General features: G+C 43.6%; 1 protein-coding gene across 1 annotated transcript in view; it reads right to left on the bottom strand.

Annotated features, from left to right (window-relative positions):
• Positions 1–14490, bottom strand: part of LOC141777775 (cadherin-6-like) — a 124640-nt gene that overhangs the window by 51926 nt on the left and 58224 nt on the right. Inside the window, exon 5 of the mRNA XM_074652330.1 lies at positions 3438–3611. Coding sequence (XP_074508431.1) covers positions 3438–3611 — 174 coding nt within the window. The remainder of the gene's footprint in view (positions 1–3437; positions 3612–14490) is intronic.

Genomic DNA, 14490 nt, shown 5'->3' with positions numbered 1-14490 from the left:
GACACACACGACTGCTGAACTAATTTCCATTTCTCCAGCAGAAAGGGCCGGACTTTTAATGAATCAACATGCTGGAGGGGGGGTGCTCCTGCTGTGATGGACAGGATGAGTTATAGAGTTAGTTAGAAACTTCATTGTCTACTGCTTTGGCTGTCGTGCAGCAATTTCAGGCCTCTGACATCGGAGACATCTGGCCTCTGAGCACAATGATTTACTGATCCATAACAGTGATGTGAGCAGTAATTGTGAGCCAATAAAAGTCAGCAGTTAGTACCAACTTTCAGTTCATTTTCATCGCAGCATTCATAGAAGAGTATTTTGGCTGGACCGCAGCGAAGTGGCGGCCAAAGTCTGTCCCTGAGTGATGAAGTTACACCATTGTTTCCTCATCGGTGCCTTTTTCAAAATGAATAGGAGCCAACAGTCCTTAAACTGCCGGTAGACGCCAAGAAACATTGAAACTGATGATTTTGCGCAAAACTGTGCTTTATGTGGCTGCGTTTTGTTCCCAAAACTCCGCAGCGAGACTGCATTAGTCAACAAGTCAGGGATTAACCGTCCAAGAGCGTTGTTTGTCGCCAATGAAATTAGCTCAAAGTGAACTCATGTTACAGAGAAAAGATGAAGCTGCTTTACTGTTTACGTTCTCTGTAGAACCAGAGGTTATAGTCCATGTGAAACGGATGTTAGAAAAGCTTTAGCTTCTGTACTGTGACGTATTTCAGTGAAACTGAATATTTGAGTGGTGTACACTTACAAGAGGGATATGAATCAAAATCCTTCACAATTTGATTGGATCGCTAAAAGGTGGGGAGACTTCGAGTTTAGGGTGATAGGGAGCTACAGAGCAGAGGACTGTTGGCTCCTCACCTGTTGCTAGATCATGAGAAGGAGGCTGTTCTTCACTACGATGAAGAAGAGCCGAGTGCTCCGTATTGCCAACTCTTTTCCAATGAAAGTAGCTAGCAGTACTAGTCCCTAAATCTAGAGAGAAAGTCACCAAGTCGGCAACATTGTCAGTTCGTCCCTTCAGGCCTCCTTCCAAAGCCACTCCCCCAAAATTATCATTATGAACATAAACAACCAACATGTTAGTACTCACAGCTGTCAAGCTCGCAGCTTGTGGAAGACTCAGAATGCACACTGGTACAGGTAGGTATACAGGCAGGCAGGCAGGTAGTCCGTCCAATCATTACATTCAAGCCTAATGAAATGATTGGACAGGTTTATTACAGTCCTGCGACGGCCACAAATACCAGATTTTTTTGTTTCACTTTTTTTGTCAGAACATTTGATTTATTGATTGCTGTCGGGATGTAATGAGAATTTCAAGAAAACGTTTCTATAATACATTACCTACCCTCGCTTTAATCTAGCAAGTTTTTCTAACTGATCTTCAAACATGATTTATTGGTCCAGACTTTGAAGATGTTGCTCTATTACCAATTCTCTGTTTCTTCACTACTATTGACGACATGTATAATTCACGGAACTCAATTGCCAGTAAAAATCAGCCTCTGTATTATTTTCCTCAGTGTGGCTTCTGTGGTTGCTATGGTCGCAGAGCGAGCTATGATGGCAGGTTAAAAAAAATGTAACCATCATCAACTCAGACGGCAATGGCAAATAGCCGTGCATGTTCGCAGAAGCGGTAGGCTCCTTCTCTCTCCTTGCCACTGCTGTTGTGGTTACATTGAAAACAGCTGACCCCTGCAGATCTGCATCAAGGCAATGCACAATACTTTACTTTACTCATTCCTAAATAACAACTGGGGATGATGATGGGCTTTTGTGGGGCGTTTAAGACCAACTTTGCTTCCTGAACTTCTATATCCCCACTGAGATTTGTAAAGGACTGTTTTTGTTTTGGGGAGTTTGAAATGACAGCAAAGCAGCTGATTCGATTTCATCTTGAAATAACACGACTTAAAACCCTCTCTGCAGCTGTCACAATCTGAAAATGTCGGAATTAGGGCTGTCAAAGTTAACACGATAATAAAGTGTTTTAACGTAAATTGGTTCTAACGCCACTCATTTTTTTAGCGCATTAACGCAACTTGCGATTTTTAGGTTGTAGTGGGCTCCATGTCATACTAGCTTGTCGACAAGGAGGCTAATAACGCTCCAAACTTACACTAACTTTTGTCGAGGAAAGGGTCCCTTGACCTCTGACCTCCAGATATGTGAATGTAAATGGGTTCTCTGGGTACCTGCGAGTCTCCCCTTTACAGACATGCCCACTTTATGATAATCACATGCAGTTTGGGGCAAGTCATAGTCAAGTCAGCACACTGACACACTGACAGCTGTTGTTGCCTGTTGGGCTGCAGTTTGCCATGTTATGATTGGAGCATATTTTTTATGCTAAATGCAGTACCTGTGAGGGTTTCTGGACAATATCTGTCATTGTTTTGTGTTGTTAATTGATTTCCAGTAATAAATATATACATACATTTGCATAAAGCAGCATATTTGCCCATTTCCATGTTGATAAGAGGATTAAATACTTGACAAATCTCCCTTTAAGGTTAATTTTGAATAGATAACAAAATGCGATTAATAGTGATTAACTATGGACAATCATGCGATTAATCGCGATTAAATATTTTAATCAATTGACAGCCCTAGTCCGAATCAAGTAAACAAGGCAAAAGTGAGCATGGCCCACGTACCCCCGCTCACAGCTTTACCCCTACTAAAGTATGGCCAAAGGTTTTGCCCTTTTGGAAAAATGTCAATAATTTTGGGCACCCTGGACTTCTAACCCCCAAAAGGCACAACTAGGCCACACTTTCAACCATCATACCAAATTTGCTAGTTATACCCCCCGACTATGTTGTCGCGGGGGTATAATTAGCAAAGAGTAAATCCTCTCATTATCTTAGTAATGTTTGCTCCACTTACATAGTGGAGTAGTAAGTAAGTGACACATGTAAGTAAAACCATCAGTCAGTCCTCACTCAAAAAGCAACATTTCCATCAGCGTCTGCACTTTGTGATGTAAAATCCATCAAAAGAGTTTTTTTCTCTCATTAAATGGCAAGATATGAAATGTTTTCAGAGGTGGCCCGTTGTGTGTGAAAGGTATTCTTGTGACTTTGCCTCTAGTGCTCATTTTTCATCAAATGCAGCATGTGCTGTAATTTAAATGCAACACCTTATTGATTCCTGAGGGGAGGGATATAAACCGACTTCTGTTTCCACATCCTGACTGTTCCTTTTGTGTTGCGTTCTTCAATTTAAAGTTAACAGCAGATATTTACTGAAACTTTACCAGATATGATTACAAGCATTTGATTCTGGTGAGTAAATTGTTCATATTTAACAAGAAATGGAAAAACACGAGCAGTTCTCCTGCCTTCTTCTGCTTCTGAACTCTACTTAATGAGAGTGTGAGTGTGACTCAGTGTTTCATCATTTGTTTGCCGTTGTCTTACTCTGAGTGAAGCGGGGAGGGTTGTCGTTGACATCAGTGAGGGTGATGTTAACCACGGTGGTTCCAGTGAGCCCTCCTCTCTGTCCGGCCATATCTTTAGCTTCAATCACCACCTGATAGTGCTCTCTCTGCTCGCGGTCCATGTCACCAGGACCCAAAGCTGTTCGGATCACACCTGAAAAAAGAAACACATGCTTTTTTTGAAATTCTTCTCTGCATTTTCTCTTTTCACATTGCTTTGTCTTCATTCTTAGCCCCCATTTTACCAGAATCCTACATCCTGCTAAACTTCATAGAACAATCAATGAACTTGCTGTTTCCGATATTTTGGATTTTCAATCAATCAATACACAGCTTGTTACACATGTTGTGCAGATAAAATCCAGCATATCTACAATGGTAGTTCATGATCATCTGATAAGGAGGTCGAAAAAACACCTTAAATCTTTTAACTTGTGTCTGGATTTACACACTAGTCAAAAGTGAGGGACAAAGCAGAGGTGAAATTGGTCTTGTGAAGATGGATATCGATCTTATGTGTGCATTGACTGGAAACAGGAGGAAACAGCTAGCCAAGCTCTGTCCAACGTTTTAAATACAACATCAAACACCTGTAATTCTCACTGATGATACGTTGCATTCAAGCTGGTCTCATGGCCTGTTCGTAGCAATGCCTACAAAAAATAATGCACTGTAATTCGTGTATATCCCACGGAATCAATTTGTGTGTAATTCACGTCATCGCAAACCAGGAAGTATAGGGAGGAGGTAAAAAGATCCCGCACTTTCGCGTAGTAGACCGGTGTGAAGTCGATCTTTTCCTAAACCTAATTAAGTAGTTTTCTTGCCTAAACCTGATCAAGTCGATCTTTTCCTTAACCTAACTAAGTAGTTTTCTTGCCTAATCCTAACCAGGTCGACATTTTCCTAAACCTAATTAAGTAGTTTTCTTGCCTAAACCTGATCAAGTCGATCTTTTCCTTAACCTAACTAAGTAGTTTTCTTGCCTAATCCTAACCAGGTCGACATTTTCCTAAACCTAATTAAGTAGTTTTCTTGCCTAAAACTGATCAAGTTGTCCTTTTCCTAAACCTAAGTAGTTTTCTTGCCAAAACCTGATCAAGTCGATCTTTTCCTTAACCTAATTAAGTAGTTTTCTTGCCTAAACCTGATCAAGTTGTCCTTTTCCTAAACCTAAGTAGTTTTCTTGCCTAAACCTAACCAAGTTGACCTTTTCCTAAACCTAACTAACTAGTTTTCTTGCTTAAACCTAAGGAAGTTGTTTCCTGTGAAGACAGAAATTTACTTTGAAGATTATCTGGCGATAGCATTATACTTTCCTACACTGTGACAAGAGTGTGTGGAGGAAGCAATTCTCATTTACTGGTGGGTGAAGTTACACTTTAATGCACAAAGGTCTTCCCATCACCCTCTGGGAAAGAATGCAAAACAAACGTATTTCCAAAAACGTTAAACTATTATTTGAACTGCCATTTGCTTCAATACACTTCTTGTTCTTCACATCTCACTTCATGTCAACGTCGAGAGAACATGGTTTTTACCGGCCAGCAGTAATCTGGCCAGGACCCTGACTCCTCTATTTGTCAGAAACCAGCAGATGAGCAGCGCCGGGGAGATTACTGCACCCGTTATCTAAATGGATGAATAACTTTTACAGGGAAAGTACATACAGCATGATCAGGCATGGGTTGAGCTGAGCTGTGTTTTGATTTTATGACAGGACCCCTTTCCTCATTATTTTTCCAATGTAGGAACATAAATATGCAGGGTGAAGTGTGTGCTTATATTTCATTACTAGTTATTTCCTTTATGTATAAGAAAAAACAAGATGTATTGTCTTAAAACAAGATATGAAACAAAGAGGAGCATCCTGTCCCCGCTACCTGAGACACTGTTGATTCACTCTGTTAGCCCAGATTAAATTCTGGTGATGGTACAGACACTGGAGGGAAATTTCCTCCACAGACGATCTGATAAATTGGACAGGAAGTGTTGACGTTGAGGTTATCGTCCAACTGCTGACTCTCGATGCATCTAGATGGGGATACTTTTTTAGTACCAACTGGAATGTCAAGTTGGAAAAGCACATTCAAACTATTCTTTACTTATTTTCAGACAGTTTGACAAAGTGAAGTCGCAAGTTTGCCCATTTTAAGCTGTATTCTCTTTAGGAAATGTTCTCGTATATATGCGTGTGATTTGACAACATTTAATATTTAAAAAATAGAATAAATTCAAAAAATAATAATAATATTGAGATTGAGAATATCACAAGAACTTCTGCCTATAGACAGGAAATAATGCTTCCAGAATCAAACATACATCCAGTGATACGAATGACCATATTAACGTTAAAAAACGTTCATAGTGTGTGAGAAAATTATCATTTATAAAGTGCACATTAGCTTGAAGAAAAAATGTTGGAATACGTGTAAAATTTCTGTAAATTGATAAAATAATTTTGTTGTCTGATATAGCTTGTTTTGTAAAATAAAAAAGTGGGTCTTTAAAACCCTTTTATTTTTATTGCTATTATTATTATTAGTAGTCATATTCCTATTATCATTTCTGCTATTCTTATTAGTAGGAGTCATTTCTATTATTATTATTATTACTGCTATTATTACTGATATTTCTATTATCACTATTATATCTGTAAAGAAGATTCCATATCCTTTCATGTATTATCTACCTCAGTTTATGTTGCTTGAATATCTATGCCTTGGTTTATATCATTACCTATCTTTTTGCTAAGTCCCGCCTACGGCGCATTTCTATTGGCTGAGTAGCCTGTCAATCAATCCTCCGTAGCAGAGGTAAATCGTCTCCTTTTTCTGTTGCTCCAGAGAGTTGCATGTCAAGTGAGCTATTTCAGTAGTTGAGCTACGTCATTAGTACTTTACAGTTTGGACATTTTGGACAGTGAGAGCCTGTGTGCGTCCATTGAGAAGTAAGTTTCCTTTCTCTGTTTGAGTATATGTCTTAAGTTGCCAAATAAGGGATGCATAATTGTTAGCCATGCTCGTTAGCAGAGTTAGCTCTGTATCGACGGTGTTTATGTTTCATGCAATGTGTAGCGATGCTGTACATACTGTTATGGAGTGAAATGGTGATGTTTAGGTGCCTAATATAGCCATGTGTTCATAAGAGATAGTGCATATTATTGAATGTTATTTTATTAGCTATAAAGTTGTTTATCCTGTTAATTGATAGCACTGTGCAAGAGTATTAAGGATTACAGTTTATTATTATATATATGTTAGTTATATGGTGAAATTATATACATAATTCTGTATATGTGAAGCATTACACACAACACTGCAGTGTTGTGTGTAATGCTTCACATATAATTGATATTCATTTAAGTCTTTATTTCTTTGGTTACAGAACCACACACACACCCAAAAGGACACTATACTTCCTGTCTGAAGTGTATAAATGCACAGTGCGTGAAGTTTATAATAAAGTCCACTGAAGACAAATCCATCTCAAGAGCATTTTTACTGATGTCCCACGGTGATTACCCTATCCTCCCAGCAAAGTAATATTCAAGAGCAGATCGCCTTGTCCGATTTAACATATGGTCCTTCGAGCCGGATAGTGGTGGTTTCCGTGGAATAAAGATGTCTTCACAACGGTACATAGATGTGCGGCCCAAGCGTCAGTTACGTCCTCCGGCCTACCTGGATGATTATGATGTCACACTCCCTGGTCTGAGGCAACCGCCGCCACCCAACTTAAGTCGCACTGTGCACCATCAAGCAGTAGAACAGCCACTACTCACCAGAGAGGGTTACGCCGAGATGACGCCCCTCACTCATTGGCAGAGGTACAGCCCATGGAGCGCCGCGACGGATGAGCAGAGTAACCAGTATGCTCGCGGTGTCGAAGCTGCTCCGAGTCCTGCATGGATGAGCACCACTGAGGATGCCTATGGCATGCCAATGTCGTTCCACCATCCAGCTACAGCTGCTTCACCTGAAGTGCTAAGAGCTATTAGGCAGCTTCAAGAAGAGAATCAACGTTTGCAGATAACCATGCTGGACATGAAACGTCAAATAAAAGCTAGCCCTCCTCTACCTTCTCCACACCCTCCTCAGCCGGTTCCGCCACCACGGGTCTGGTCCCTCTCACAACCTGAGCAGCCACCTCAGCCCAACAGTCTGCCTGTGCCAGCAGTCAATACTGGCCATGCCCTTCGACCTTCAAACAGAGATGATGAGGAGTATTGGCCACTACCACCACCACCGGTCGTGGATGAGGATCAATTATCAACCCAACCACCACCGATGGACCTGGTGAGTGACCTTACAGCCCGTATTCGCAGACTAGGAGAGAAGCCGCTCCCAAGCCCTGACTACTGGGACTCAGACAGTGGTTCTCAATCATCAGACGAGCCAAGGAGGAACAGAGAGGAACAGGATTACGCACAACACTCCAACCGACCTGGCCGCCGGGAGTGCTCATCACCAAGGCAAGTCACCACTCAGCCTCGCCACTCCCCCTCTCCCCCTAGGCAGGAGAGGACCTACCGAGGACCGAAACCCTCTATACCAAAGTTCACCAAGGAGGATCCAAGGGAGTTTGCAAGACTCAAGATCAGTCTGGAGAACATTCTACCTGAAGACGCAACAGAGAGATTTAAATATCAGGTGCTCCTAGACCATTTGAAGTTTGAAGAGGCCCTGTTAGTAGCAGACTCCTACAGCAACTCCCGCCATCCATACAGTGACACCATGGCCTCCCTCACCTGCCACTACGGACAACCACACCAGCTGGCTTTGCAGCGCATTGCAGACATGATGGACGGGCCCACTATCCGCAGTGGTGATACAGCAACCTTTAAGAAGTTTGCCTTGCACATCAGAGCTCTGGTAGGCATGCTAGACCAGTTGGGTGGAGAGGGCCAAATAGAGCTTCAGTGTGGGTCACATGTCGCGAGACTCGCCGCCAAATTGCCTCATGACATGCGTGCCAACTTCAAAAGGTATATTCATCCGCTGAAGATCAAAGTTCCAACCCTTCTGAACTTCGCTGATTGGCTCGAGTACGAGCTGGAGATCCAACAGAGTGGATTCAAGTTCAGCCACAGTGAAAAGAAGGAGAGCACAGAACCAAGGAAGAATTGGAACAAAGACTTAAAATCACGTCAGACGAAGACCATCCTACATGGCGCAGAACCAGCCTTCACCACCAGCAAAGACCCGGCCCCCACAAATACAGCCCAAGAAAAGGTGAAAACATATTGCCCATATTGCAGCAACTCACTGCATTACCTAGACCAGTGCTCAAACTTTAGTCAACTTACTAAAGAGCAGAAGAGCATGTGGGTGAGGTCCAACAAGAAATGCTGGAGGTGTGGCCGTGGTCACCAAGCGGCGCAGTGCCGACTCAAAATGACCTGTAAGATATGCAATGGCAAGCATGTGGAAGCCCTGCATGAACTCAACAGGAAGCCAGTGGGAGAGGAAATCTGCCATGCAAGTCCTGCAAGTGATGTTCTCTACCTGGATTGACGGGCTGGCTGTAGTCAAGTGCTGCTGAAGATCACCAAAGTCACTCTGCGGAACGGAGGTCGTACTATGGACACTTATGCAATATTAGATGATGGGTCAGAGAGGACCATCCTCCTCCAGGCCGCAGCCAAGCAGCTGGGTCTCAGAGGAACACCAGAAGAGTTAGCACTGAGAACAGTGCGGCAAGACATCAGAGTTCTCCATGGTTCGACTGTATCGTTCACCATTTCCCCTGCTAGCCAGCCGCACAGCAGATTCAAGATCAAAGGTGCATTCACTGCAGAAGAACTGGGTCTAGCAGAGCATACTCAGGCAGTGGCAGCTATACAACGGAAGTACAAGCATCTCAGGGGATTGCCGCTACAATCACTTGACCGTGTTCGCCCACTTCTGTTGATTGGTTCAGATTACCCGCAGTTGATCACCCCGATTGAGCCTGTTCGTCTAGGTCCCCCTGGTGGACCAGCAGCAGTTAACACCAGGCTAGGATGGACCGTCCAGGGTCCAACCAAGTACATCAAAAGATGCATCTCCTCATCACAATGTTTGCTGACGTCCACACTCTCTCCATCTGAGGAACTGTCTAGGCACGTGGAAAGGCTCTGGCAGCTGGACACGCTGCCTTATCGAAGCGAAAAGCTCGTCACTAGGTCAAAGCGAGATCAGGAGGCAGTGAACCTACTTGAAGCTAAGACGATTTGGGTGAATGTCAATGGAGTTCAAAGATACGCCACGCCCATGCTCAGAGTGAAAGACATGCCACGACTGCAGGCACCAAAGGAGGCGGTCTTGGCAACACTGCGCAGTGTTGAGCGACGCCTAGCAAAGGACCCAGAGAAAGCTGCAGAAATACAGAAGTTGGAGCAGGCAGGGTACGCAGTGAAAGTTCCCCCCGATATGATCCACCAAGTAGAAACGTGGTACATTCCCCACCACATGGTCCACCACAATGGAAAGAACAGACTTGTTTTTAACTGCTCATTCAAGTACCAAGGTGAGAACCTTAACGAACTTCTCCTGCCTGGACCCACCTTGGGCTCTACACTTCTCGGCGTACTCTTGCGCTTCCGGGAACATTCTGTCGCTGTCAGTGGTGACATAAAGGCGATGTTCCACCAGGTGAGACTTCTGCCTGAAGACCGGTCACTGTTCCGTTTCCTGTGGCGAGACTTAAAGAGAGAAGAGTCCCCCAGTGTCTACGAGTGGCAGGTCCTGCCTTTCGGGACAACCTGCAGCCCATGCTGCGCCACCTTCGCGTTGCAGAAGCACGTTATCGACCACAGCCTGCCAGGAGAGGACGTCCGTGAGGCAGTCGAAAGATGCTTCTACGTAGACAACCATCTGCAGAGCTTGTCTTCTGCAGACGAAGCAAAGGCACTAGTGGACAAACTGAAGGCGCTCCTGGCGACAGGTGGATTCGAGCTGAGGCAGTGGTCTAGCAACACCCAAGCAGTGATCAGTCACCTACCAAAGGAAGCTCGAGCAGAAAGCAGTGAGCTTTGGCTCAGTCAAGGTCAAGCAGGTGTGGATCCACAGGAACAGACTCTCGGGCTCCGCTGGTCGTGTCAGTCGGACACACTGGGTTATAAGCATCGGGCACAGGAGAGCCCCACGCCCACAATGAGAAACATTTGATATGATCCGCTGGGATTTATTGTGCCTTACACCACTAGGGCCAAGGTACTGGTGCAAAGGCTGTGGGACAAACACAGACAATGGGATGATCCCTTGCTGCCCAGCGAGCTCCTCCAGACCTGGAACAAATGGGAAGAAGAACTTAAACACCTGCCCACCATTTCCTTTCCCCGCTGCTACACAAGCGCGGAAATGGACCAACCGGACAGTGTCAGGGACATACACATATTTTGTGATGCATCCGAATGTGCCTACGGGTCAGTGGCGTACCTGCGCACAGAAGACCCTCAGGGGCAAGTTCAAGTGGCATTCCTGACGGCCAGATCGAGGGTAGCCCCTAAGCGCCAGCAGTCCATACCACGCCTAGAGTTATGTGCTGCTGTTACAGCTGCTCAGTTAGCCACGCTGTTGGAGAGAGAGCTTACGATGCCTCTGCACTCAGTTGTCTTGTGGTCAGACTCCACGACAGTCTTAACCTGGCTTCAGTCTGAATCGTGCCGCTACAAAGTCTTTGTAGGCACAAGAGTAGCCGAAATACAGGAACTGACCGATGCCCAGGCTTGGCGCTACGTGGACTCCGCCAGTAATCCGGCAGATGATCTTACACGAGGTTTGTCCTTGCAGGATCTTGCTACGGAGACTCGGTGGAGTCAGGGCCCAGACTTTCTGCGACAGTCACCTGACCACTGGCCAACCAAACCTGCTACTGAAGTACTCGATGATCCAAATGAGGTGAGGAAGCCAACCTTCTGCGCTCTGTCCATCACATCCCATGACCCAGCTCACCCAGCGACAAAATTGATCATTCAGGACACTGACCATGACTTACGACATCCCGGATCAGAACGACTGTTTGCTGAGATTCGGCGTAGATACTGGATTCTTCGAGGGCGAGAGGCCGTAAAAAGACAGCAGCGTACCTGTGTAGATTGGCAGAGATGGAGGGCCAAACCTACCATTCCAAAAATGTCTGACTTGCCCAAATCCCGTCTGCGTCTCTACCAGCCAGCATTCACCTCCACTGGAGTGGACTGCTTTGGGCCTCTCCAAGTTAAAGTGGGCAGACGCAATGAGAAACGGTGGGGAGTCCTGTTTAAGTGCATGACGACTAGAGCAGTCCACATAGAACTCCTGCCCAGCCTCGATTCTGATTCCTTTCTTATGGCACTGCAGAGATTTATCGCACGGAGAGGAAAGCCTGCAGAGCTTCTGTCCGACCAGGGGACAAATTTTAAAGGCGGAGATCGAGAACTACAAGAGGCGTTCAGAGCTCTGCACCCTGACCTTCAAGCACAGCTGGCGAAAAGTAAAATCAGGTTCGCATTCAACCCGCCAAGTGCCCCTCATTTCGGGGGGACTTGGGAACGGGAGATAAGATCCATCAAGACCGCCCTAAATGCCACTGTGAAGGCACAGATTGTCACCCAGGAAGTGCTTAACACTGTCCTCATTGAAGTGGAAGGAGTCTTAAACTCAAAACCGTTGGGGTATGTATCTACAGATGTGGCAGACCCAGAACCCATCACGCCAAACTTGCTCCTCATGGGGCGGCTCGACCCGGCATTGCCCCAAGCCGTCTACCAGGAGTCGGAACTTCTAAGTCGCCGTAGATGGAGACACTGCCAAGTCCTGGCTGACCAGTTCTGGAGACACTTTGTGAGGCATTACTTGCCTACATTACAGACCCGCTCCAAGTGGTGGAACAACTCAGAGAACCTCCAGTCAGACACAGTGGTCATGGTCGTTGACCCACAACTGCCGAGGGCGTCTTGGCCAGTCGGACGAGTGAGCAAGGTCCTCCCAGGAGCAGATGGACGAGTACGTGCTGCTGAGGTCAAGATTAACGGCAAGACGTATATGAGGCCGGTCGCACGCCTTATCAAGCTCCCTTCCATTCCAGACGATGACATTGACTAAGTGAATCTTCTCCTTGATAGCAAATATGGGCCGCCATATTTGGGGGCGGCTGTAAAGAAGATTCCATATCCTTTCATGTATTATCTACCTCAGTTTATGTTGCTTGAATATCTATGCCTTGGTTTATATCATTACCTATCTTTTTGCTAAGTCCCGCCTACGGCGCATTTCTATTGGCTGAGTAGCCTGTCAATCAATCCTCCGTAGCAAAGGTAAATCGTCTCCTTTTTCTGTTGCTCCAAAGAGTTGCGTGTCAAGTGAGCTATTACAGTAGTTGAGCTACGTCATTAGTACTTTACAGTTTGGACATTTTGGACAGTGAGAGCCTGTGTGCGTCCATTGAGAAGTAAGTTTCCTTTCTCTGTTTGAGTATATGTCTTAAGTTGCCAAATAAGGGATGCATAATTGTTAGCCATGCTCGTTAGCAGAGTTAGCTCTGTATCGACGGTGTTTATGTTTCATGCAATGTGTAGCGATGCTGTACGTACTGTTATGGAGTGAAATGGTGATGTTTAGGTGCCTAATATAGCCATGTGTTCATAAGAGATAGTGTATATTATTGAATGTTATTTTATTAGCTATAAAGTTGTTTATCCTGTTAATTGATAGCACTGTGCAAGAGTATTAAGGATTACAGTTTATTATTATATATATGTTAGTTATATGGTGAAATTATATACATAATTCTGTATTCTGTGGAGTAATGCTGCAGTGTTGTGTGTAATGCTTCACATATAATTGATATTCATTTAAGTCTTTATTTCTTTGGTTACAGAACCACACACACACCCAAAAGGACACTATACTTCCTGTCTGAAGTGTATAAGTGCACAGTGCGTGAAGTTTATAATAAAGTCCACTGAAGACAAATCCATCTCAAGAGCATTTTTACTGATGTCCCACGGTGATTACCCTATCCTCCCAGCAAAGTAATATTCAAGAGCAGATCGCCTTGTCCGATTTAACAATATCCACTGCTATTGATTATTGTTATTAGTCCCTTTTATTATTCATTATCGATGAGAATCCGAGGACAATATACTTTATACTTTATGAGATATTATCTGCTATTCTTATTGTTGTCTTTTCTTTTATATTTATTTGTACAGTTACATTAAACCACTGTATGTTATTTTATGTCAAATGTCCTTTTCAATTTTTATTTATTTATTTATATATATATATATTTTTAAAATTATTTTTTGGGGGGGGTCTGACTGTTTCTAATTATAGTTGAACATGACATAACTGTGAGCCTTCTGTTTTGAAAATAATACAAATATGTTGAAAAAAAAGAAAAACAAATTTACTTCTTTAAAACCCTTTCACACATAATCAGCCTTATTTCTATAATTATTGCTGCTACTTTTATTGCTATTATTAGTAGCAGTAGTCATATTTCTAGTATCATTTCTGCTATTATTATTATTATTATTAGTAGTCATTTCTATTATTATTACTGCTGTTATTACTGATATTTCTATTTTCACTCTATTATATCCACTGCTATTGATTATTGTTATTAGTCCTTTTTGTATTAATATTATAGCTGTTGTGTTATTATTGTGGTTGCTGTGCATCTCTCTCTCTCTCTCTCTCTTTCTCTCTCTCAACCCAACCTGGTGGAGGCAGATGGCCGCCCACCCAGAGCCCGGTTCTGTCCAAGGTTTCTACCCGTTAAAGGGGAGTTTTTTCTTGCCACTGTCGCACCAAGTGCAATGCTCATGGGGGATCTCTTGTTGGGTCTGTAAATTATAGAGTACGGTCTAGACCTGCTCTGTATGAAAAGCTTCTTGAGAAAACTTCTGTTGCATGGCATTAGTCAGAAACCAGGTTCAACATTTTTGCATTGCATTGAACAGTATTAGAACATGTTGAAATATGTTAACACAATAGTTTAACTGATCTAAATAAAATATAAAATATATATATAATAGTTTTCACAGATTATATCATTTTATTCAT

Source organism: Sebastes fasciatus, chromosome 11 (genome assembly GCF_043250625.1).
Source record: "Sebastes fasciatus isolate fSebFas1 chromosome 11, fSebFas1.pri, whole genome shotgun sequence".
In the NCBI taxonomy this organism is placed as follows: Eukaryota; Metazoa; Chordata; class Actinopteri; order Perciformes; family Sebastidae; genus Sebastes; species Sebastes fasciatus.
Note: the sequence above shows the minus strand (reverse complement) of the source record. Positions and strands in the feature narration are given on the sequence as shown.